The 23,149-nt window shown below is 40.6% G+C and overlaps 1 protein-coding gene across 1 annotated transcript in view; it reads left to right on the forward strand.

Moving 5' to 3' along the window:
* The window catches only part of LOC134349279 (mothers against decapentaplegic homolog 5), a 48,866-nt gene that overhangs the window by 22,038 nt on the left and 3,679 nt on the right, over positions 1-23,149 (forward strand). The window contains exons 2-6 of the mRNA XM_063053346.1: positions 9,879-10,515; positions 14,898-15,149; positions 17,270-17,398; positions 19,353-19,574; positions 20,219-20,475. Of these exons, the coding sequence (XP_062909416.1) occupies positions 10,116-10,515; positions 14,898-15,149; positions 17,270-17,398; positions 19,353-19,574; positions 20,219-20,475 (1,260 nt within the window). The 5' untranslated portion in view covers positions 9,879-10,115. The remainder of the gene's footprint in view (positions 1-9,878; positions 10,516-14,897; positions 15,150-17,269; positions 17,399-19,352; positions 19,575-20,218; positions 20,476-23,149) is intronic.

The following is a 23,149-nucleotide window of genomic DNA, read 5'->3' on the forward strand; positions in this document are numbered from 1 at the left end:
GGCCCTTCTGGTCCTTCAAGCCATGCTGTTCCAGCAACCCCTGATTAACCCCAACCTAATCTCAGGCAATTTACAATGACCATGATACATCTTTGGATCGTAAGAGGAAACAGAGGACCCAGAGAAAACCTACACATTTCACGGGGAGGATACAGAGACTCCTTACAGAATGGCTTTGGAATTGAACACCCAACTCTGGAATGCCCAACTGTAGTAGTGTCGTATTAGCTGCTATGCTACTGTACGGTTTTCAGCTTTGTTCCTTTAAAAATTAAATTAGTCTTAAATAATGTAATTAAATCTCTATTAAAGAAGATTTAAGTTTCTGATAGCTGGCAAGCTGTTAATGAAGTTCTGGTTTTGCAGCTTCAGGATATGACAGCAGCAACACACTCACTGGTCAGAGTAAGTTCCAATGTCAGGAAAGCCAGTTTGGTGGGATGTGTAGTGGGTTTTGTGAATCTGGAAAAATGTGTGAAGGTGAGGGCACTGACAGTACCTTGGGACTTTGGTACATGTTTACTATGTTCCACCCCTTTACATCATCAGCTCACTTTTTGTTTGACATCCTGGGTAACATCTTTAACCTTACTGTTTTGCAGTTGTTCCACGTTATTAAAGACTTTTGAGAATCCAAAATATAGTGGATTGCAGTTAACCAATAAATTTTTGACCCAATTAAGCACTGCCCCAATTAGCAAAAAATTTCATGGAAATAGTTAAAAAAGTATATTAAAAAAATACAAACTACAATTTAACTGAGTAACAAATTATGTAGTTAAATGAAATGCAGAACAAATTAGAACACTACCAGTACTACTGGTGGTTGCCCATTGTATCCAACAGTGACAGGAAACCTATGCAGAACAGTGTTAAAGTGGGAAAGTTGCACAAGGGCAGTTTCACTTTCCCAACCTCGAAAGTTCAGGTCCAGTGGTATGAGTAGACGCCACAACTGGGGTCTTCCCTGTTTACAGTGCATGACCATGACTTCGCTATCTCATCATGCTCTTCACTTTCCACATAGCATTACAGATTCACCTTCTTGACCTTTGGATCTGGCATATAAATCTCATCTGCCCAGTCCACCTGAGCTGACTTTGCGTGCTAGGAAAGGCGTGTCCCTGTCTCACTGGGGTAGGATACCCACTGGCTACCCTCACCTGGTTTAGCCTTCCTGTTGAAGTGGCATACTGGGATGCAGCTGCTGTCGTTTCCAAACAGCTAGTTGGAGCAATAGGTGAGAGTCGAGTCTCTGGTGGGGACCAAATGTAACATTCAAGATGATCCTCAATACCTTCAATTTTTTTTTGTAGTTCCTAACAATGTAGTAGTGAAATTGTTTCATTTTCACTTCTGACCATTTTTGGCATCTTGAAGGCAGAATGTTTGAAACAGAGGTAAGCAAAACAGTTCCGAATTGTCCCCTACCTTTCAAATCAGCTTTTTTTCCTCCTGTCCTGCTGAAGGGTTTCAGCCTGAAACATGGACTATACTGCCTGGCCTGCTGAGTTCCTCTAGCACTTTGTGTCTGTTGCTTGGATTTCCATCTTCTGCAGATTTTCTCTTGTTTCTGAATTGTCTTGCTGCTTATTTCTCGCCAACGATCAGTGACAAAAATCATTGCTTTTTGATCACAAACACGCAACTGGTGCTATTTAAAAACTGATCGCTCTTAAGGATTTAAATGAAGGGAATATCGGCTATTTTGTTGATTAGTTTTTGTACTTACAGTTGTCCCAAATAAAGTGGATGCCCTGATTAACCAATGGCCCAATTAACCAGAATCCAGCATATTATGAATTATCTTTTATTAAAATCTCTGTTAACGTATTCAAACAAGTCTTGGGTTGATCAGTGTGACATTTTTAAGCTTGAAGGCCATTCCTGATGATATTTTCAGTTTTGAGTGACTTTCTAATATCTGTTTTGAAATGGGATTCTCATGTTTCTTAATATTTTCATATATTGAACATTGTGTGATTTCAATAGCAGTGACCTCAAGCTGCAGTTTGTAAGAGTGAAATTCTGAAAACTAACAATAAACTTGTACTTGATAGGTTGCACAACTGATGTGAGAATATTATCACATGTTTCAAAGTTCACTTGTTTTGGAGAAAAAAACAAGGATGTAAATTCATGACTAATTTGTAGAATTGAAACAATCTCTGTCAATGCTGTAACCCATAGGAAACATCTTTATAATACACATCCTCTGGCCAAGTTCCTTGTGTACCTTCTGCTAGTTTTAATTGTTCTTACTTGCTTATGCAGTCATTCATAAGAGATTTGGATCAGATCTCCCCATTGCTTATCAGCACAGTAGCACTGTATATTGCATCTATTATCACTACAGAGACTCCTGTAACTTTAAAATATTGGTGCCTGGGTGTATTCTGGTGTGTTATTTTTTACAATCTGTTGGGAAAAGTATATCCATTGTAAAGTTCCTTAACTTGTGTTTTGGATCCTATTACTAAGCAAATAACAGATTGGTTTCATTTAATTTTAGAGCTTTCCAATTAACTTGATTTTCTTACTTTTATTAAAAAATTAATAACTTGTTATCAGGCTCATTTTGTAGCATTCAGTTGCTATTAGTCTGTTTAGAACATAGAACAGTACAGCACAGTACAGGCCCTTCGGCCCACAATGTTGTACCGACCCTCAAACCCTGCCTCCCATGTAAGCCCCCACCTTAGATTCCTCCATATACCTGTCCAGTAGTCTCTTAAACTTCACTAGTGTATCTGCCTTCACCACTGACTCAGGCAGTGCATTCCACGCACCAACCACTCTTTGAGTAAAAAACCTTCTTCTAATATCCCCCTTGAACTTCCCACCCCTTACCTTAAAGCCATGTCCTCTTGTATTGAGCAGTGGTGCCCTGGGGAAGAGGCGGTGGCTATCCACTCTATCTATTCCTCTTATTATCTTGTACACCTCTATCATGTCTCTTCTCATCCTCCTTCTCTCCAAAGAGTAAAGCCCTAGCTCCCTTAATCTCTGATCATAATGCATACTTTCTAAACCAGGCAGCATCCTGGTAAATCTCCTCTGTACCCTTTCCAATGCTTCCACATCCTTCCTATAGTGAGGTGACCAGAACTGGACACAGTACTCCAAGTGTGGCCTAACCAGAGTTTTATAGAGCTGCATCATTACATCGCGACTCTAAAACTATATCTCTCGACTTATGAAAGCTGACACCCCATAAGCTTTCTTAACTACTCTATCCACCTGTGAGGCAACTTTCAGGGATCTGTGGACATGTACTCCCAGATCCCTCTGCTCCTCCACACTTCCAAGTATCCTGCCACTTACTTTGTACTCTGCCTTGGAGTTTGTCCTTCCAAAGTGTACCACCTCACACTTCTCCGGGTTGAACTCCATCTGCCACTTCTCAGCCCACTTCTGCAACCTATCAATGTCTCTCTGCAATCTTCGACAATCCTCTACACTATCCACAACACCACCAACCTTTGTGTCGTCTGCAAACTTGCCAACCCACCCTTCTACCCCGATATCCAGGTCGTTAATAAAAATCACGAAAAGTAGAGGTCCCAGAACAGATCCTTGTGGGACACCACTAGTCACAATCCTCCAATCTGAATGTACTCCCTTCACCACGACCCTCTGCCTTCTGCAGGCAAGCCAATTCTGAATCCACCTGGCCAAACTTCCCTGGATCCCATGCCTTCTAACTTTCTGAATAAGCCTACCGTGTGGAACCTTGTCAAATGCCTTACTAAAATCCATATAGATCACATCCACTGCACTAGCCTCATCTATATGCCTGGTCACCTCCTCAAAGAACTCTTATCAGGCTTGTTGGACACAATCTGCCCTTCACAAAGCCATGCTGACTGTCCCTGATCAGACCATGATTCTCTAAATTCCCATAGATCCTATCTCTAAGAATCTTTTCCAACAGCTTTCCCACCACAGATGTAAGGCTCACTGGTCTATAATTACCCTGACTATCCCTACTACCTTTTTTGAACAAGGGAACAACATTCGCCTCCCTCCAATCCTCTGGTACCATTCCCATGGACAACGAGGACATAAAGATCCTAGCCAAAGGCTCAGCAATCTCTTCTCTCGCCCCGTGGAGCAGCCTGGGAAATATTCCGTCAGGCCCCGGGGACTCATCTGTCCTAATGTATTTTAACAACTCTAACACTTCCTCTCCCTTAATATCAGCATGCTCCAGAACATCAACTTCACTCATATTGTCCTCACCATCATCAAGTTCCCTCTCATTGGTGAATACCGAAGAGAAGTATTCATTGAGGACCTCGCACACTTCCACAGCCTCCAGGCACATCTTCCCACCTTTATCTCTAATCGGTCCTACCTTCACTCCTGTCATCCTTTTTTTCTTCACATAGTTGAAGAATGCCTTGGGGTTTTCCTTTACCCTACTCGCCAAGACCTTCTCATGCCCCCTTTTTGCTCTTCTCAGCCCCTTAAGCTCCTTTCTTGCTTCCCTATATTCCTCAATAGACCCATCTGATCCTTGCTTCCTAAACCTCATGTATGCTGCCTTCTTCCTCCTAACTAGATTTTCCACCTCACTTGTCACCCATGGTTCCTTCACCCTACCATTCTTTATCTTCCTCACCAGGACAAATTTATCCCTTACATCCCAGAAGAGATCTCTAAACATCGACCACATGTCCATTGTACATTTCCCTGCAAAAACATCATCCCAATTCACACCCGCAAGTTCTAGCCTTATAGCCTCATAATTTGCCTTTCCCCAATTAAAAATTTTCCTGTCATCTTTGATTCTATCCTTTTCCATGATAATTATAAAGGCCAGGGAGTGGTGGTCACTGTCCCCCAGATGCTCAACCACTGAGAGATCTGTGACCTGACCCGGTTCATTACCTAGTACTAGATCTAGTATGGCATTCCCCCTAGTTGGCCTGTCCACATACTGTGACAGGAATCCATCCTGGACACACTTAACAAATTCTGCCCCATCTAAACCCTTGGAACTAATCAGGTGCCAATCAATATTAGGGAAGTTAAAGTCACCCATGATAACAACCCTGTTATTTTTGCACCTTTCCAAAATCTCCCTCCCAATCTGCTCCTCTGTATCTCTGCTGCTACCAGGGGGCCTATAGAATACCCCCAGTAGAGTAACTGCTCCCTTCCTGTTCCTGACTTCCACCCATATTGACTCAAAAGAGGATCCTGGTACATTACCCACCCTTTCTGTATCTGTAATAGTATCCCTGACCAGTAATGCCACCCCTCCTCCCCTTTTTCTGCCCTCTCTATCCCTTTTAAAGCACTGAAATCCAGGAATATTGAGAATCCATTCCTGCCCTGGTGCCAGCCAAGTCTCTGTAATGGCCACTACATCATAATTCCATGTATGTATCCAAGCTCTCAGTTCATCACCTTTGTTCCTGATGCTTCTTGCATTGAGGTACACACATTGCAGCCCTTCTGCCTTACTGTCTTTACACCGTTTATTCTGCTTCTCTTTCCTCAAAGCCTCTCTGTATGTTAGATCTGGCTTTACTCCATGCACTTCTTTCACTGCTCTATCGCTCCCATCCCCCTCGCAAATTAGTTTAAACCCTCCCGAACCATGCTAGCAAACCTACCTGCAAGGATATTGCTCCCCCTCGAGTTCAGGTGCAACCCATCCAATCTGTACAGGTCCCACCTTCCCCAGAAGAGATCCCAATGATCCAAAAATCTAAAACCCTGCTCCCTGCACCAACTCCTCAGCCACGCATTCAACTGCCATCTCCTCCAATTCTTACCATCTCTGTCACGTAGCACTGGCAGCAATCCTGAGAATGCCACCCTTGAGGTCCTGTTCTTCAGCCTTCTGCCTAATTCCTGAAACTCACACTTCAGGACCTCATCCCTCTTCCTGCCTATGTCGTTGGTCCCAACATGTAATATGACTTCTGGTTGCTTTCCCTCTCGTACCAGGATGTCGTGCACCCGGTCAGAGACATCCCGGAGCCTGGCACCCGGGAGGCAACAAATCATGCGGGTGTCCTTCTCACGTCCACAAAATCTCCTGTCTGCTCCCCTGACCATAGAGTCTCCAATGACGACAGCTCTCCTCTTCTCCATCCCACCCTTCTGCACCACAGGGTCATACTCAGTGTCGGAGGCCTTGCCACCGTGGCTCACACCTGGTTGGTCGTCCCCGCCGACAGTATCCAGGATGGTAAACTTATTATTCAGGGGAATGGCTACAGGGGTGCTCTGCACTACCTGTCTGCTCACCTTCGCTTTCCCCCCTCTGACTGTCACCCAACGACCTGCTTCCGACAGCCTAGGTTTTACTACCTCCCTGTAGCTCTCATCTATGACTGCCTCATTCTCCCTTATGAGTCGAAGGTCATCCAGCTGCTGCTCCAGATTCCTTACACAGTCTTCCAGATGGCCCAGTCGTATGCACTTCTGGCAGATGTGACTCTGCGGGAGAGGGGCGTTCCCCCAAGTCTGCCACATCTCACATGAGAGGCACATCACTGTCTCAGGAGGCATTGTAAAAACTAACTGCGAGCAAGCTTGCCCTTCGCCTCTTCTCATCGAAGCCTCTCGAGTCAAAGCCTCAAAGCTCCACTCCTTCACTGGCCCACTCACGCTCTGGCCGCTTCGCTTGAGCTATCCCTCTATTTATCTATTTGAGCTTTTCAAAATGTTTGGTCACCTGACCTCGACTGCCCAATCAGCTGCTTTCTGCTGAGTCTGAGCTATTCAAATCTTGATTGTCTAATTGACGGCTACTGCTGATCTATTCAAATCTTGATTGTCTAATTGACGGCTACTGCTGATCTATTCAAATCTTGATTGACTTGATTGCACAGACCAACTGCCAAAACTGCCAGAATCCCTCGAGTCAAAGCCTCAAAGCTCCACTCCTTCTCTGGCCCACTCACGCTCTGGCCGCTTTCTGCTTTTAATTGTATTTGAACGTAAGTATGAATGTTGTACTGAAAAAGTGATTGTGAGAAATGAGTTTCAATCATATCCCTCTCTAAACCAAATGTTTTTGTGAACATTATGGAATTAGGAGGTGATGAAGTTATAAGATTAGTTTTATTTCTCACATGTATATTGAAACATATGGTGAAATGTGTTTGTGTGAATTCAAATCAGTGAGGAGTGTGCTGGGCAGCGCATAAGTGTCACCATGCCTCAGGTATAGCAAGTCCACAACTTGCCAACCATAATCCGTGCACTGATCAAGTTTATTTTTATTGTAAACTACTTTAATGAAAGTCACAAGTGCATGCTTATAGCATAAGCTCGAAGTTAATCTTGGTAGTTATAGTCTTACAGTACTGCGATAACATGCATTATAAAACAAGCAATGACTTTCAGACACTTGAATTGCTCTGCAAGATGTAAGGGCTTTGCTTTGAATTCTAGTAATGGTCCAGATACTGTTTTTGCTTTTACCTAAGATTGGAATTTCAAAGTCCTTTGGGAAATCTGCTGTAGAGAATAGTTGGTTCTTTTTTGTCTTGGAATAGTTTATGCAGGTTCATAGTTTGAGATTAAAAAGGGAAAGTGATGTTTTTTTTCTTTTATTTTTGTTGAAATTCAGCATCATACAAACATGATGTATTAAAGATACTGTATGTATACCTATATTCATGTTTGCCACAAATCTCCACATAGTATTTACCTAAGCGATGTTTTCTTCCATTTAAATTTGAATAAACTCAAACTTAAAAGCTGTTTGCATTTTGAACATGAGGTTATACAATGTGTTGGGTTTCTCATGGCCATCTGCTTTTCTGAAGTAACGGGAGAAATGTGAGTAGGTCTTTAGGCTCCTCGTGCTTCCTCCACCATTCATTAAGGTTAATGTTAACCTTGTCTGTCAGTGCCACTTTCCTGTATTAACCACATTCAGTCCAGATGAAGGATCTTTGACAGGAAGCATTGACTGTCCAGTTCCCTCGGATACTGCCTGATCTGCTGAATTTCTCCAATATTATTTGTTTCTCCAGATTCTAGCATCTAATGTCTTGTCTCCATTTCTCCAAATAATCATTTGATATCCTTACCCAAAATCTGGTTGCGGTATGAAATATTTTTGGTAATTGAGCCAGCACATCCCCCTTGGATAGTGAATTCTCTGGATTAAGATCTAGGTCCAGAATGATCAACCACTTAATTTGAGATCTACTGTCAAGCACTTTAAAGTTCCAATGAAATCACCTCTCATTCTTCTAAATGCTAGAGCAGGGGTCCCCTACCTTTTTTGCACTGCGGACCGGTTTAATATTGACAATATTCTTGCGGACCGGCCGACCCGGGTGGGGGTGGGGGGGGTGAGGTTGCAAACGGACAAGAGTAGCAGTCGAGTACGTTGTGGTTACCCGGAAAAGACTACAATGACTGTGAAGCCTTGCGCGGGCACCAGTGCGCATGTGTGGTACCTGCCGATTCCCCCCCCCCCCCCGCAAATAGCTTTTGGCGATTCTGTTCGGGGGTGGGGGGGGTGGAGTGTTAATCACAACTGGAATATAGGTGATAAGTGGCTCAATTTGGTTTCTTAAAGAGTTTATCTAACGAATTTAATATTAAACACACAGCGCATATTTTTCTCGCATGAATATAATGATAAGTCAATTATCAGAGGAGGACGGGAGCTTGAAGTAAGTGTTGAACGAACTTTCAGTAGAAGTGGCAGAAGCAAGTTCGATATTATCATTTGAAGAAAAATTGGATAGGTATATAGACAGGAAGGGAATGGAGGGTTGTGGGCTGAGTGCAGGTCGGTGGGATTAGGTGAGAGTAATGTTCGGCACGGACTTGAAGGGCCAAGGTGGCCTGTTTCCGTGCTGTAATTGTTATATGGTTATATAAGTCACGTGTCAATAGCATCATGACATTTTAAGTAATGTTTGGATATTAAACACACAGCACATATTTTCCCAGTATGAACATATAAAATCATTGCAACACACCAATATCGCTGAATAAGTGGGAGCCCTGGGCTTGTTTCCCTGCAACAAGACTGTCCCATCAAGGGGTGATGGGAGACAGCGATACTCGAAGGGGGTTCCTTATGTCCAGTCTATTCCGCAACTTAGTTTTCGTTGCATTCATTGCAGGAAAGCCTGCTTCGCAGCGATATGATGTTGAAAATGGAAGCAACGTTTTCAGTGCTTTTGTGGCTATCTCAGGATATTTAGCCTTGACTTTGATCCGGAATGCTGGCAGAGATGTTATCTCAAACATACTTTTCAGCCCGCTGTCATTTGCAAGCACGAGGAGTTGATCTCCTTCCTGCGCTGACATGGATGACGCGCGGGTAATGACCTCGCGTGCGTTCAAACTCAACAGTGCGTGACGGAATGAGGAAAGGAGCAGCTGACTCATATTGCCAAATCATATCGTTTCCTCGCGGCCCGGTAGCACATGCTTTGCAGCCCGGTGGTTGGGGATCGCTGTGCTAGAGAATATCAGCCCAGGTTGTTTAATTATATGTAACAGCATCTCTTCCCTGCCCCCACCCGCAACACAATACAAGGAATTTGGTCTTGCATGTTCTCCATCACAATATTCCTTGTATAGGGTTATCAGACCGGTACAGAATATTCCAGATAGTCTCATCAGGAAATTCGCAGTAAAATATTTTGGCACTTGTTTGTAAGCGAGGAATAGAATTGCTTTCCTTGTATGTTTGTCTCATTTCACCAAAATTTTTCTCTCATTTTAGTCCTGACTGACTGTCCCCTTAGTTTGACACTGCATTTACTAGTTTGCCAGAATTTTGCAGAATTTCTTTGCAAATGGTGGCTAAAAGTGCTCTGTGGTTTTAAAGTGGAGTTCATCTTTATTTCATAGACCCTTACATATTTTTCTTTTCCTCCCAGATGCCGTTGTCTGAGGAAGCAGGAAGCCAAGACTCCGACACCCAGATTTCAATTTTGTGAAAATAGTGAAAAGACAATTATCGAGACTGAAGAAGGAATATTTGCTTATTCACTTTTGCATAGGTTGAGATTTCCTCTGCTAAAACGGTGGCTATTTTTAATAGGTTTTTTACTGTTTGCAGCTGCTGACTTTGCCCTGGAAGCTAGTGTGATTTGATACCATTTAATTTCTTCACAATGACGATGGCAAGTCTATTCTCATTTACCAGCCCAGCTGTAAAACGTCTTTTGGGCTGGAAGCAAGGGGATGAAGAGGAGAAGTGGGCAGAGAAAGCAGTTGATGCTCTGGTAAAAAAGTTGAAGAAGAAAAAGGGAGCCATGGAAGATTTGGAAAAGGCATTAAGCAGTCCTGGTCAGCCCAGCAAGTGTGTCACCATCCCACGATCTTTAGATGGGCGTCTTCAGGTATCTCACAGGAAAGGGTTGCCGCATGTTATTTATTGCCGTGTATGGCGTTGGCCAGATCTTCAAAGTCACCATGAGTTGAAGCCATTAGATATATGTGAATTTCCATTTGGATCAAAACAAAAGGAGGTCTGCATCAATCCCTATCATTATAAGCGAGTGGAAAGTCCAGGTATGTACTCGAAAGTATGACAAGTTGTATGTATTTTGTTATTGTGTAAATGTTAATCTGTAATTTGCAGTGGAACTAAGCCATAATCTGGAAGGCCATGTTACAGCTGGGTAGATTTACAACTCTCACTGGTGGCCAATTAATTTTAGTTGCATTATTTTGGGGTGCGAGAGGAAGTCCATGCAATCACATAGGATATGTAGACTGCACAACAACATTAGGAGGAAGTGAACCTGAGTCATATTCCAGGAAACAGGACAATCATGTCACCACATCCATGCCGACCCATCTGTAGTAATCCTGTCTTTCATCATTAGCCCGTAGTTTGCTCTAGCTAGGTAATTCATGTGCTTGTGTAGACATTTACATTGTGTCAGTGACCCTGCTGACACCGCTCTTTCAGGCAGTGTATTCAAGGTATTTGCTACACCTTGGGTGAGAAAGATTCCTTTCAGATTCTCTCTATATCTCTACAATTCCTTAAGGCTGATTTATACTTGTGTGTACTTGCTTGCCCCGTAACCTACGCAGTGGGCTACACCGTTGTGAGCATTTATACTTGTGCGTTGGTGTGTCTGCATCGCTCTGCAATTTACTGCCAAAATGCTAGTTGGTGATGGGGTTTCTGTGCCACTGTGAGTTTCTTCGTGTTGAAACTCAACACGAGGAAACTCAAACTTCAAACAATGGCGACTGAAACTGAAGGAGGGTGAATTTTCTGTGCTTGTCCGGCCACTGAGAGACATGGACGAGGAAATGCATTTCAGATATTTTTGAATGTTGGCAGGTAGATTTGACAGTTTGGTTCATCGTCTCCAAACATTTATTTCGCATCAGTGTACGCACAGTATACTCAGAGACTGGCAATCACCATTCGAGTTTTAGCTTCAGGTGGAAGTCAACAGGCTGTAGCTGCTAGCTACAAACTGGCGTCATGCACAGGGTCCTCTATAATTTCGGAGGTCTGTAAAGCTTTATGGAAAGCATTGCAGCCAGAGTTCCTTCCCTGCCCTTCAATCACCCAATGGCAAGCTATTGCAGCGTAGGAGGAAATGCGATGCTACCAAGCGGACCAATCACAGTTGTTGTGGTCTGTGTCGCTGTGACGTGCAGTTACATTTTGGGAGAGGTGTGCGTTAGGCTATGGCATAGGGTTCGGTGTAGAATACAGCGTAGGGTACACGGCTACGCCGTACCTACAGCGTACATTTGACGCACAGGAATAAATCAGCCTTTACTCTGAAACTGTCTTTTGGTTTTATCTACTCTCGATATGAGAAATCATTTGCTGCGGTCTACCATATCTATATACCACAATTTTTATGTAGTTCAATCATGTCCGTTCCTAGGCTCTTCTGCTCCAAAAAGATTGACCCAGGCTGTCCAGTTTGTCCTCATAACAGACTAGCCCAGACAATATCCTGGTGAATATCCATCCTCTCGCATATTCTAACTACTCTAGCTGAGGCCCAATGTTTAGTCAAGTTGGAGCCTCTGCTCTTGTAGTTGATGCACCCAGTAATGAAGGCCTCCTTAATCACATTATCTACCTGCATTGCCAACTTCAAGGATCTTTGGGCTTGTACAGCCTGGTCCTTCTGTTCCTCAATACTCCCCATGACTACCATTCATGCCCATGTCTTAGCCCCATTGCTAGCCACAAAATGCATTACCTGATATTTATCAGAACTAAACTGTCACTAAGGCATTGATCACACCTCTGGAGGTGGAACTGAGGCAGGAGCTCTGTGCCATTGCCATCCATATTTGTAAGAATAGTTTATGAATTAAGTGCTCAACTTTCAGGGCAACAAATTATTCTGTAAGAGGTAATTAAACAGACTAGTTTAGAATAATGGAGGACAATACCGTTCAAACAATTCTTAGAGGACTTGACAGGGTAAATGTGTGGTGTTCTCCTTGCCAAGGTGTGGAACTGTCAAATTGTCATAGTCATACTTTATTGATCCCGGGGGAAATTGGTTTTCATTACAGTTGCATCATAAATAATAAATAGTAATAAAACCATAAATAGTTAAATAGTAATATGTAAATTATGCCAGTAAATTATGAAATAAGTCCAGGGCCAGCCTATTGGCTCAGGGTGTCTCAGGGAGGAGTTGTAAAGTTTGATGGCCACAGGCAGGAATGACTTCCTATGATGCTCTGTGCTGCATCTTGGAGGAATGAGTCTCTGGCTGAATGTACTCCTGTGCCCACCCAGTACATTATGTAGTAGATGGGAGACATTGTCCAAGATGGCATGCAACATAATGGTTGTCTTTTCAAGACTAGGGCAAGGAAAATCACCACCTTGGAAGGGAATCTTGTGAATTCTCTATGCAAGAGGGTTACTAAAATTTAGTTGCTGAGGGATCAAGGAGTATAGCGATTGGGTGGAAATATACCACAGAGATAAAAGATTAGTCATGATTTTAGTGAATGATAGAGTAGGCATGATGCAGGAGAAAATACAGGAAAACTTAGAATGGAAAATAGTATAGACTTGATGGGCTAAATGATCAACTGAAAATATATAGAACATTAATTCTGTTCTGGTTACTAATTGCAGCAAATAATTGAAAAGAGCAAAATCTAGGCCATTTTGTCCTTGCCAAAGGATTTAGCAAAGTGCCTTTTAAAAAGTGATTTGTCTGGTTCACTTGTGGCCAAATACTTAATTTCTTTCTGGTGTATAGAAGCATTACTGCAGGCTGTCACATCTAGATGAACTGCCAGGTCAGCAGCCCTGTATTACAAAATCTGGTATGTTTCAGTCTTCAGTCCTGTATCTGTCCTAGATTTGGAGTTCAAGAATTTATCTTGACATTTTAATATCGTCAGTAACTGAGCTTTGGAAGTATTTTTTTTAATGTGCTCTATTTTATGAAATTGAGCAATCAAGAAAATGAAATTGTTTCATTTTTAATATTGAAGTGTATCCCTGTAAATTGCTGTATAAAGTGTATTATTTAATGTTGTACAATAGTATTAGAATGACAAATGGAAACACAAGTTCAAATACAGTCACTTTTTAATTGTCAAGTTTCAATATTGGTAAAGTACAGTGGTCTGATTTAACAGAAGTTTTTGGTTAAAAATCCTCTTCGTATTTAGTATATAGTAATTTCCATTAGATTGGAGGTAAATTATTATTGACAACCATTTTTATTGTAAATTAGATATTGCTTTTTCTGCAAGGTCAACTAATCTATACAGGTTATGTAGTTCAAATGCACATAGCCGCATGAAATTTTATGCTGATGTAAAACAAAGTATTACAATATTTCAACAAAGGCTTTTAAAGCTATTCTTTTGTGTTCACTCAGCATTCTGGGGTATTATCATTATTTCAGTACTTGCAAGGACTTATTTAAAATTGATAATATTCTGTTAATTCTTGGAAGGAAATAGAATGTACTGCCGAAATACAACTGAAAATTGATGGAAGGGAGGAGGTGCTTTTTTAATAAAATGTAGCTAGTGTATTTGAAGGATACTGATTTGAATGTTTTTTAAAAAATATGCATTGCTAATGTATTGTAGATGCAATGCAGTTGTTTGCTGTGTTTTTGCTAGTCTTAACCATATTCTAGATCATTCAAACATTTTTGGATTTGTAGTCTTTCTTTTTCTGTAGTTCTAATGAAAGGTTTTGGCCTGAAACGTCGCCTACTATTTTCCGTAGAGGCTGCCTGGCCTACTGAGTTCCTCCTGCATTTTGTGTGCGCTTGCATTTGTAGTGACTGGTTTTTCTTGTCTTATAATTATGAAGGGAAGTTTTAATTATCACTGTAAATAATGTACACTTTGAATTAGAGACTTCAAATGCTGTGAGGTCTGTTAGGAGCAAGACAGTGTCAGATTGATGGCCTTACATTAGAACTGACTTGCGTAAGTTCTGGATGGAGGTATACCTATCATGTTCTCTGACCTGCATGAGATTATTTCTTTTAGATTTACAGCAAGTGTGATACTTTTTTGTGCTTTATTTGAAGACTAGGCCTTTTCTGAGTGATTTTCGTAATTACAAATTACTATACAATTGGGATTCTGCTGAAAATTAGGCATGAGGTCTTGGGGAAGTTACAGAAAAAAGCTAAAGCAGCTAACAAAAAGTGTCAATGTTTATACTGAAGTGTAGAATGGAACTACAGTTGTAGTTTAAATAGATCATCCATCTGACATGGTTGTGGCACCAGTTTATATTGTCATTAATGTGACTGAAGAATGTAAGGAAGGTCAAATATATTGTAAGTATTTTGCATTTAGATATTTAAAATTTAAGTTGAATCTAATCATGTAATCATGTTTCTCAAAATAGCAAAATTTTTGCTGCAGTCAACACTTAATTTTACCTCCCTTTTGTTTTTAAATTCTAGTTTTGCCTCCAGTCTTGGTTCCAAGACACAGTGAGTTTAACCCACAACACAGCCTCCTTGTTCAATTTCGTAACTTGAGTCATAACGAACCCCATATGCCGCATAATGCCACATTTCCGGATTCCTTCCAACAGCCAAATAGTAATCCATTTCCAATTTCGCCAAATAGTCCATATCCTCCATCACCAGCCAGCAGCACCTATCCCAGCTCTCCTGCCAGTTCTGGGCCAAGCAGTCCTTTCCAGCTGCCAGGTAATATGATTGTATGATTTTTTAAAAATAGATGTTATTTCTTAATAGCAATTCTTTTTAAACTTTGCATTTTTTTGTATAAAATAGAAGTGTTGGAAGTGCATAACGAGAGTTTTGTAGAGTGTCTTTAAATGTGTGCAAAATCCAGTATAACCTTGTATCATACAAGCTTTTGATTAAATCCAACTGCTAAAAACTCAGTGTTGAATTTCGAATGTTTTTGAAGGATGAAACTATTTTGAGGAAAGTCTTGCAATTTCGTTTTATCAGGCATCAAGGTATATTAAAATAGCATGAAACTTTTATAAAAAATGTCTATTTTAAGATGTTTTGATATATTTCCTTGATAAGTGTTGTTCAAACAAAAAATATATAAGTTTAAGCATGCTTCTGAATTGAAAATATGTTTTAAGGTGTGATGTGGTGCATGCTGCTACTTGTTCCTGCAGCCTATGAAGCCTGTATGTCTGTGGAAAAATTATTTATTTTCCTTCATCTGCAAGATTTAAGCTCTACCCTCTTAGTCATTGCCAGTGTTTAATCAAGATCAGACTTTCAAATTCAGCCTTTTCCTTAGTTGTTCATGGTTATAGGTTTCCATACCAAGATTGAAAGCATGAGTGACAGCAATAGAAGAGACTTGACTTTTAAACTAAAAATCTTGTACCATGGCACAAGATATAAAAAATGATGCAACTTTGGGGACTTAGGAACATTCTATGATAACTTAATCTTTTTTCTGTCTTGTTTCAATAATGTTTGAGCTGGAGCTGAGCTGCTGGCTTAAGAAGATTGCATTGGACTTGGACTAGTAATCATAGCATTTGGATTTGTTTAACAGTGACTCCCTGGGGTGTTGATAGTAGATTTGAAGATAGTAATTTAACTGGATTTTGGGTGCATTTTCTTGCTGGAAATCAAGTCTAGCACTTGTAATGCAAATAGTATTTGCTGCTTATCAGCCTAGTCTTTCATGTTGTTTGGATTTTGCTCACTTTACCACGGGTTTGCTTCATTGAAACAGAACAGAATAGAATGATTGGTGAAAGAGCCTCACCCACAAATGCTGGAGGAACTCAGCAGGTCGGACAGCATCAGTGGAAAAGATCGGTCAACATTTCAGGCCGGAACCCTTCATCAGGACTGTTCCGGCCCGAAACGTCGACTGATCTTTTCCACTGATGCTGCCCGACCTGCTGAGTTCCTCCAGCGTGTTGTGAGTGTTGCTTTGACCCCAGCATCTACAGATTATTTTGTGTTGGTGAAAAAACCTTGTTTCTAACCTTAATGATGGTGTAGTTGTTAATGAGACAACTGAAAATAGTTGATAAAAGAATGTGCTCCCTAGGCAGTTCTGAAAAATAATATCCTTGGTTTATTAACTTTCAAAATCAGACTATCTGTCTTTTGTACCAGTTGCGTTTCTATATGCTGGAGATGCTTAATGTACAATGTCTTAAATTTTCAGTTTATCTCTTAGTCCCATTTAGTCAAGAGTAGCTAAAGTGTAGTCAAAAAAAATTTGAACTCTAAATCTGCATTGCAGACTATGTGATAAAGAAACTCGAATATTGGAAGCAATGAATGTTTAATTGCACAACATCGGCAGGTAAATTTTAATTAATTTGGGCACCTTGAAATTGAAATCAATGATTTAATTGCTGTATTGTAATGTATGACACTTCCAAAGTTGGCTGTAATTTTTAAAAGCCTATATAGGTTCAGAATTATTTGGAATTTTTCAGGGTCTAAAGGTAACATTAATTAATTGCAGTCCAAAAAAAATTGCAACATCATATCCTTTCATTGTAGTTTCCAGAATGAAGCTGACTTTTCTCCTATATTTCGGTCTTTACCTGGACTCAAATGTGCTTCCTGCATTCTTTGCTTTTGACTTTTGTTAATTTAAAAAAATTTCACAAGTAAATCTTCTATGACTTTGCATGTTATTTTTTTCTTTGATTTTTTTTTCATCAAGAGCGAGTGCCTAGAGCGAGTCAGATCTTCACAAGGAGGACTTCATATGAAAGTCAATTTGATCAGCACTGATTGCACTGAGTGGTTTTAAAGCTTGATTTGAGCTCTAGTATGATCTTAAGTCTTGAATGTTCTTTACACAGCTGACACCCCTCCGCCTGCTTACATGCCACCAGAAGAGCAGATAAATCAAGACAGTACACAACCTATGGATACAGGGAATGTCATGATGACCTCTAGCATTCCCAATCTCCCGATTATCTCCACCAGAGGTAAGATTTCAAAATAAAGAAACTTGCATTGAGCAGATTTTTAATGTTTATCTTGTATAGGTTGGGCATCATCTGTGGAGAAAGGGCATCTCAGTAGCCTAGCAGTTAGGGTGATACTAATGCAGCTCAGGTGTCAAGAGTTCAATTTCAGCACCGTCTGTAGGGAATTTGTATGTTCTCCCCTTGAATGGGTGGGTTTCCTCCGGTGCTCCAATTTCCTTCCACTTTTCATAGACCTCCTGGTTAGTAGGTTAATTGGACATTGTAAAGTTTCCTGTGATTAGGCTAGGGTTAAATAAGTGGGTTGCTGGGCGGTGCAGCTGGTTGAGCTGGAAGGGCCTGTTTTGTACTGTATCACAAAATAAAGTTTTTAAATAAATAAACAAACAAATAAATTATTTCAGGTCAATGATATGTTCTCTGTAGACAGTTGCTCAAACTTTTCTGAAGAAATGTCACCAGCCTTACTCTTTCTCTCGCCCCACAGACATTGATTGAACTGTTGACTGTTTCCAGCATTGTCTGTTTTTACAGCAGGGAAAGAATGTCATTGAGTGGCATCAAAGATTGAGTGGCAGGCAGATTATAAGAGTTTAAGAAAGTAGACTTCAGTAGTAATCCCAGATCACTCCTGGTGCCAAGACTTAGTGAGTATTCAAATGAAAGATAGTGAAATGGAACATGTGGAGGAGAGAGAGTTTGAGATCACCAAGGCACTAAGCAGTTTTGGTGGGACATATTCTAAGCCAATAAACTGATTATTGGGGATTTAAATCTTGGTCTATATTGGATTAATAACGATTTGAGGGGCAGAGAGAGAGATTTGAATTGTTCCAGAGGTATTTCTCCTCCTCTACCTTTCTCACCCTGGACTTGGTTTGAAAATACTGCAAGTTTAGTGGAGCAAGTATCAGTCATACAAATGGAAATGGGCCTTTTTGGTCCGCTGACTACACACTGACCTTCGAGCACCCATTACACTAATCCTTTGCTAATTCTATTTTATTCTCTCCTATTCTCCCAGCTTTTTACCACTCAGTTGGCTTCTGCCACTTAACGTTTACTATTAGAAGATAGCACTGGTGAACAGCAGGAAACTCTCTGTGGGCTGCAGGAATTTATACTTTGGACAATACTCTAGGGGAGAATTTAGTGGCTGATTATCAAACCACCCACATGCACATAGAATGTGGGAGAAAACCAGACCACCTATGGGAAACTACTCAGTCACCAATAACATGTAAATTTCACATAGATAGTACTGGCGGTGAAGATTAAACTGTGATCACTAGAGCTGTGTGGCAGTAGCTCAACTACTTTTGTCACTGCTGCATCATTCAGAGAGAACTTAGGAGCATAGTCATTGTAACAAGGTTGAAAAATGTTCTCAAAAGATAAGTAACTCCAAAGTAGAAATGACCAGTTGAACAATCGGAAACAATTACAATAAAATGAGAGCATCATAACATGGAAAAAGTGGAATGCAAGTTCGGGCTGTTTGTGGTAGAATCCCACTGGAGATGCTGAAAGCTACAGTGCATAATGTGAATATATTTTCATTTGAGAGACTATCAATTCAAGAAGATGGTTTTCCACCTTCCCAAATGTAATAACTTTGTATTAGTGTGGCAGAAGTGGTAGAAGAAAGAACAAAGCAAACATTTTGCATCACGTGAAGGGCAGCATGATAGAATAACGCTATTACAGTGCCAGTGAACCGGTTTTAATTCTGCTGCTGTCTGTAAGGAGTTGTATATTCTCCCTGTGACCATGTGGGTTTTCTCCAGGTTCTCCGGTTTAAATCTCATATTTCATAAACCTGTGGTTAGTCAAGTTGAGTATATTACGGTGGTGTGGGTTATTGGGCCAGAAGGGCCTGTTACTGTGTTACATCTATAAATAAAATTTTAAAAAAAGCCTTCATTTTAATTTGCTGCTACTTGATTTATTTCAGATGTTCAGCCTGTTGCTTATGAGGAGCCAAAGCACTGGTGTTCCATTGTTTACTATGAGCTAAATAATAGAGTTGGAGAGGCTTTCCATGCTTCCTCTACCAGTGTTTTAGTGGATGGATTTACTGATCCATCCAACAACAAAAATCGTTTCTGTCTTGGTCTTCTGTCCAATGTAAACCGTAACTCCACCATTGAGAACACCAGGCGGCATATTGGTAAAGGTATGCTTAAATTTGAAACTTATAACTAGAAATGTCAACGGTACAAGATTAGATTGTGTTGTCATTGGATGAAATTAGTTCCTGACTGTGAGCTGAAAATTGCTGGCAATCATTTCCATGTGTCACCTATTATAAGCTTGTAACATTTCATGACAAATATTTTTTAAGTTCAAGTACTTGTGAATAGAAATGTTTAAAATGGTCTTGTGTGTTTTCTTGAGTCGTTTCCTTACATGACAGTTCTGGCATAAAGATTGTACGTGGCTTCTTGATGAACAAGTTTAATTTTTTTATTGCAAAACAATTCAGGTGCTTTAGCAAAGTGGTGTTGTTTATTCTAGAAGTTTGGGACGATACCTGCCCTTGTGCACAGATTTCATTATTAGTCTTTTTCACAGTAAAATCATTGGTCAGCCGACTATTGAATGAATTTCTGCTTCTTTTGGAACTGATGGTCAACCAACCCCTTGAAGAATATTCTTTTTTGCATCTTTGCCTTTCCTGTTTTTCTTTTTGCCCTGCATCCCCTCTAGTTAAACTTTCAAGCTGTGCTGCTTATTCTCATGGAAAGGTGAATCTTATTTATGTTCAGTAACTGATAATGTAATTCTATAATTGCATTAATAAATGTATTTTTTTTATAGGTGTCCACTTGTACTATGTGGGAGGTGAAGTCTACGCTGAATGTCTCAGTGACAGCAGCATTTTTGTACAGAGTAGAAATTGCAACTACCACCATGGCTTTCATCCTACCACAGTTTGTAAGATACCAAGTGGTTGCAGCCTGAAGATATTCAACAACCAAGAGTTTGCTCAGCTTTTAGCTCAATCTGTAAATCATGGCTTTGAAGCAGTTTATGAACTGACCAAGATGTGTACCATTCGCATGAGTTTTGTTAAGGTGAGGTAAAAATTTGAAATATAATTTAAAAGCTTTTTACTTAAATTAACTTTTTAAAATGTTTTAAGAAAACTCATCACAGTATAATAATTTACTGAGCACTTTGTCAAATGGTAAAATTTAAGGCTGATATCATCTCCCTGTGTAAAGGATTCCAAGCTCTCTCCAGTTAATGAATAGCAACCAATTTTGCAGTTTCTCACCAAAACAATTTGTTGAAAGTCTCCCACCCCAACTACTTGACTTTTCACCATTTTCTCAGCCTTTGTATAGTTGTCTTTTATATAGATGCCTTCATCATCTGGTCAACTTTGACCTGCTACTTTTGTTCCCAGCAGTTTCTCATGTTGAAGAATAACTTTGTCCGAAGTTCTTTAATGATGTCATATACAACTCCAAGCCTACCTACTTTTAACATCAGGAAGACATCTTTACTTGCGCGTGGTTTTTAGAAGGAAAACTATATTTTCTTTTACCCACCATTAGTTTGGAGACGATACAGAACCTATGGATGTTCTTGTGGGACATGAGTACTTAGAATGAAACAATAGATTAGGAAAGAGAAATATTTGAATAAGTTTTGGCAGTGTAATTGAGGTATTGCTAGGTCATTGGTTGTTGAATGGTAGGATTAAATAGGTTTATCTCTGAATGCTTGACACTTTTTGCAAAAAGATTGGTACATCTTAAACTCTTTAATGGACTGGATGCCTTTGACAAGCAATAATAATTAGTTGCTCCTAATCTGAATCATTTAAAATTACACGAAACAGAAAAGGCTTACAGCACAGAAGCAGATCTACCAAGTGCACGCAGGCTATTAAGCATCCATGTCTTTATCCCATTTAGTCCTTTCCTCCATTTTCTCCTCCCCTCTCCTCCTCTTTGTCCCCTGCCTTGCGCCTTGTCCCCTGCCTTGCGCCTTTCCCCCTGCCATCGCATTAAATTTCATTAAGCTCTCCTCAGAATCTTTAGGTGTGACACAGTAAATTGGAGCACACAGTGGAACCCCATTGGAAACTGGGTCACCTAATTTGTGTATAGAAGCTCAATTCACTATTCTCCTGCCCTTTGAGGCATTCTAGCATAACCATTTCTTGAACTTTCTCACCTTGAGAAAATGCTTGAATCCCTTCATTGCTTTTTCTGGCTGAGTTCTGAAAAGTCTATAGTGGGAACGTACATCCAAGTTACTGTGTGACCATATGTTCTGAGAGTGCATTGGATGATTTTCTATTCAATTGGTGCAGGATGTACATAACCATCTTGTCACATTGATCCCACTGACTTGATGCTAAATTATGGTTATGTTTTCTGACCAAAAAGTTTTGACATGGCCCAGCTCATTTACATTGGAGCCAACTTGTACAAACCTACTCTGATAAATTTAACCCTGCCCCACTAGATAGCTTATGACACTCCTAGTTTTCTTTCTTTCATGTGCCTATCTTTGTGTGTGTGTGTGGCCTCTATAATTGCCTCTCATGCTTCTCTGCGTAGGAAAAAATATTGTGCTTACTCGATTTTTCTGGATAGAACATTAATATTTACATTTGATCTTTTACACCCCATGTGTTACAACATTGACTCACAGGACTTTGTGCTACAAGGAATCACAGCCCATGTTTTTTTTTGAGGTACTATGCATCTGATCTTGGAGTACAGTACAACAACATGCATATAGACAAAGCTCCATTTTTCATATCTTCCTCCACTTGACAAAAGTACTTACCACTAAAGATAGGGATCCTATTTAGAAACATAGAAAACCTACAGCCCAATACAGGCCCTTCGGCCCACAAAGCTGTGCTGAACATGTCCTTACCCTAGAACTACAAACGTACCTAGGCTTACCCATAGCCCTCTATTTTTCTAAGCTCCATTTATCCATCCAGGAGTCTCTTAAAAGACCCTATCGTTTCCACCTCCACCACTGCCGCCGGCAGTCCATTCCATGCACTCACCACTGTGTGTTAAAACAAACAAACAACAACAATAAAAAAAACTTACCCCTGACGTCTCCTCTGTACCTACTTCCAAGTACCTTAAAAGTATGCCCCCTCGTGCTAGCCATTTCAGCCCTGGGAAAAAGCCTCTGACTATCCACATGATCACTGCCTCTCATTATCTTGTACACCTCTCACCTCTATCAGGTCACCTCTCATCCTCTGTCACTCCAAGGAGAAATGGCTGAGTTCACTCAACCTATTCTCATAAGGCATGCTCCCCAATCCAGGCAACATCCTTGTAAATCTCCTCTGCACCCTTTCTACGGTTTCCACGTCCTACCTGTAGTGAAGCAACCAGAATCAAGCACAGTACTCCAAGTGGGGTCTGACCAGGTTCCAACATTACCTATCAGCTCTTAAACTCAATCCCATGATTGATGAAGGCCAAGGCATAATATGCTCTTGATTGAAATTATGTGGAAGTAAATTGTCATTTTTTTCCCCTCATGTTGCCTTGTCTGAATTGTTCTCATTATGTTGTGTTACATATTCAGACCCCGCTTAACGGTGAGGATGTGTTCCCCTGAGGTGGAGTGCTAGTAAACCAGTGCCATGCAGGGTCATTATAACATGTAAATGGACATTATATAGTCATAGGCTTTAGCTTGTCACCTTTAGCATTGCCTACTAGCAAGATAGTTAACTGGTCCTTTGCAATCTTGAAC

The sequence above is a fragment of the Mobula hypostoma genome, chromosome 7 (genome assembly GCF_963921235.1).
Source record: "Mobula hypostoma chromosome 7, sMobHyp1.1, whole genome shotgun sequence".
Taxonomy (NCBI): domain Eukaryota; kingdom Metazoa; phylum Chordata; class Chondrichthyes; order Myliobatiformes; family Myliobatidae; genus Mobula; species Mobula hypostoma.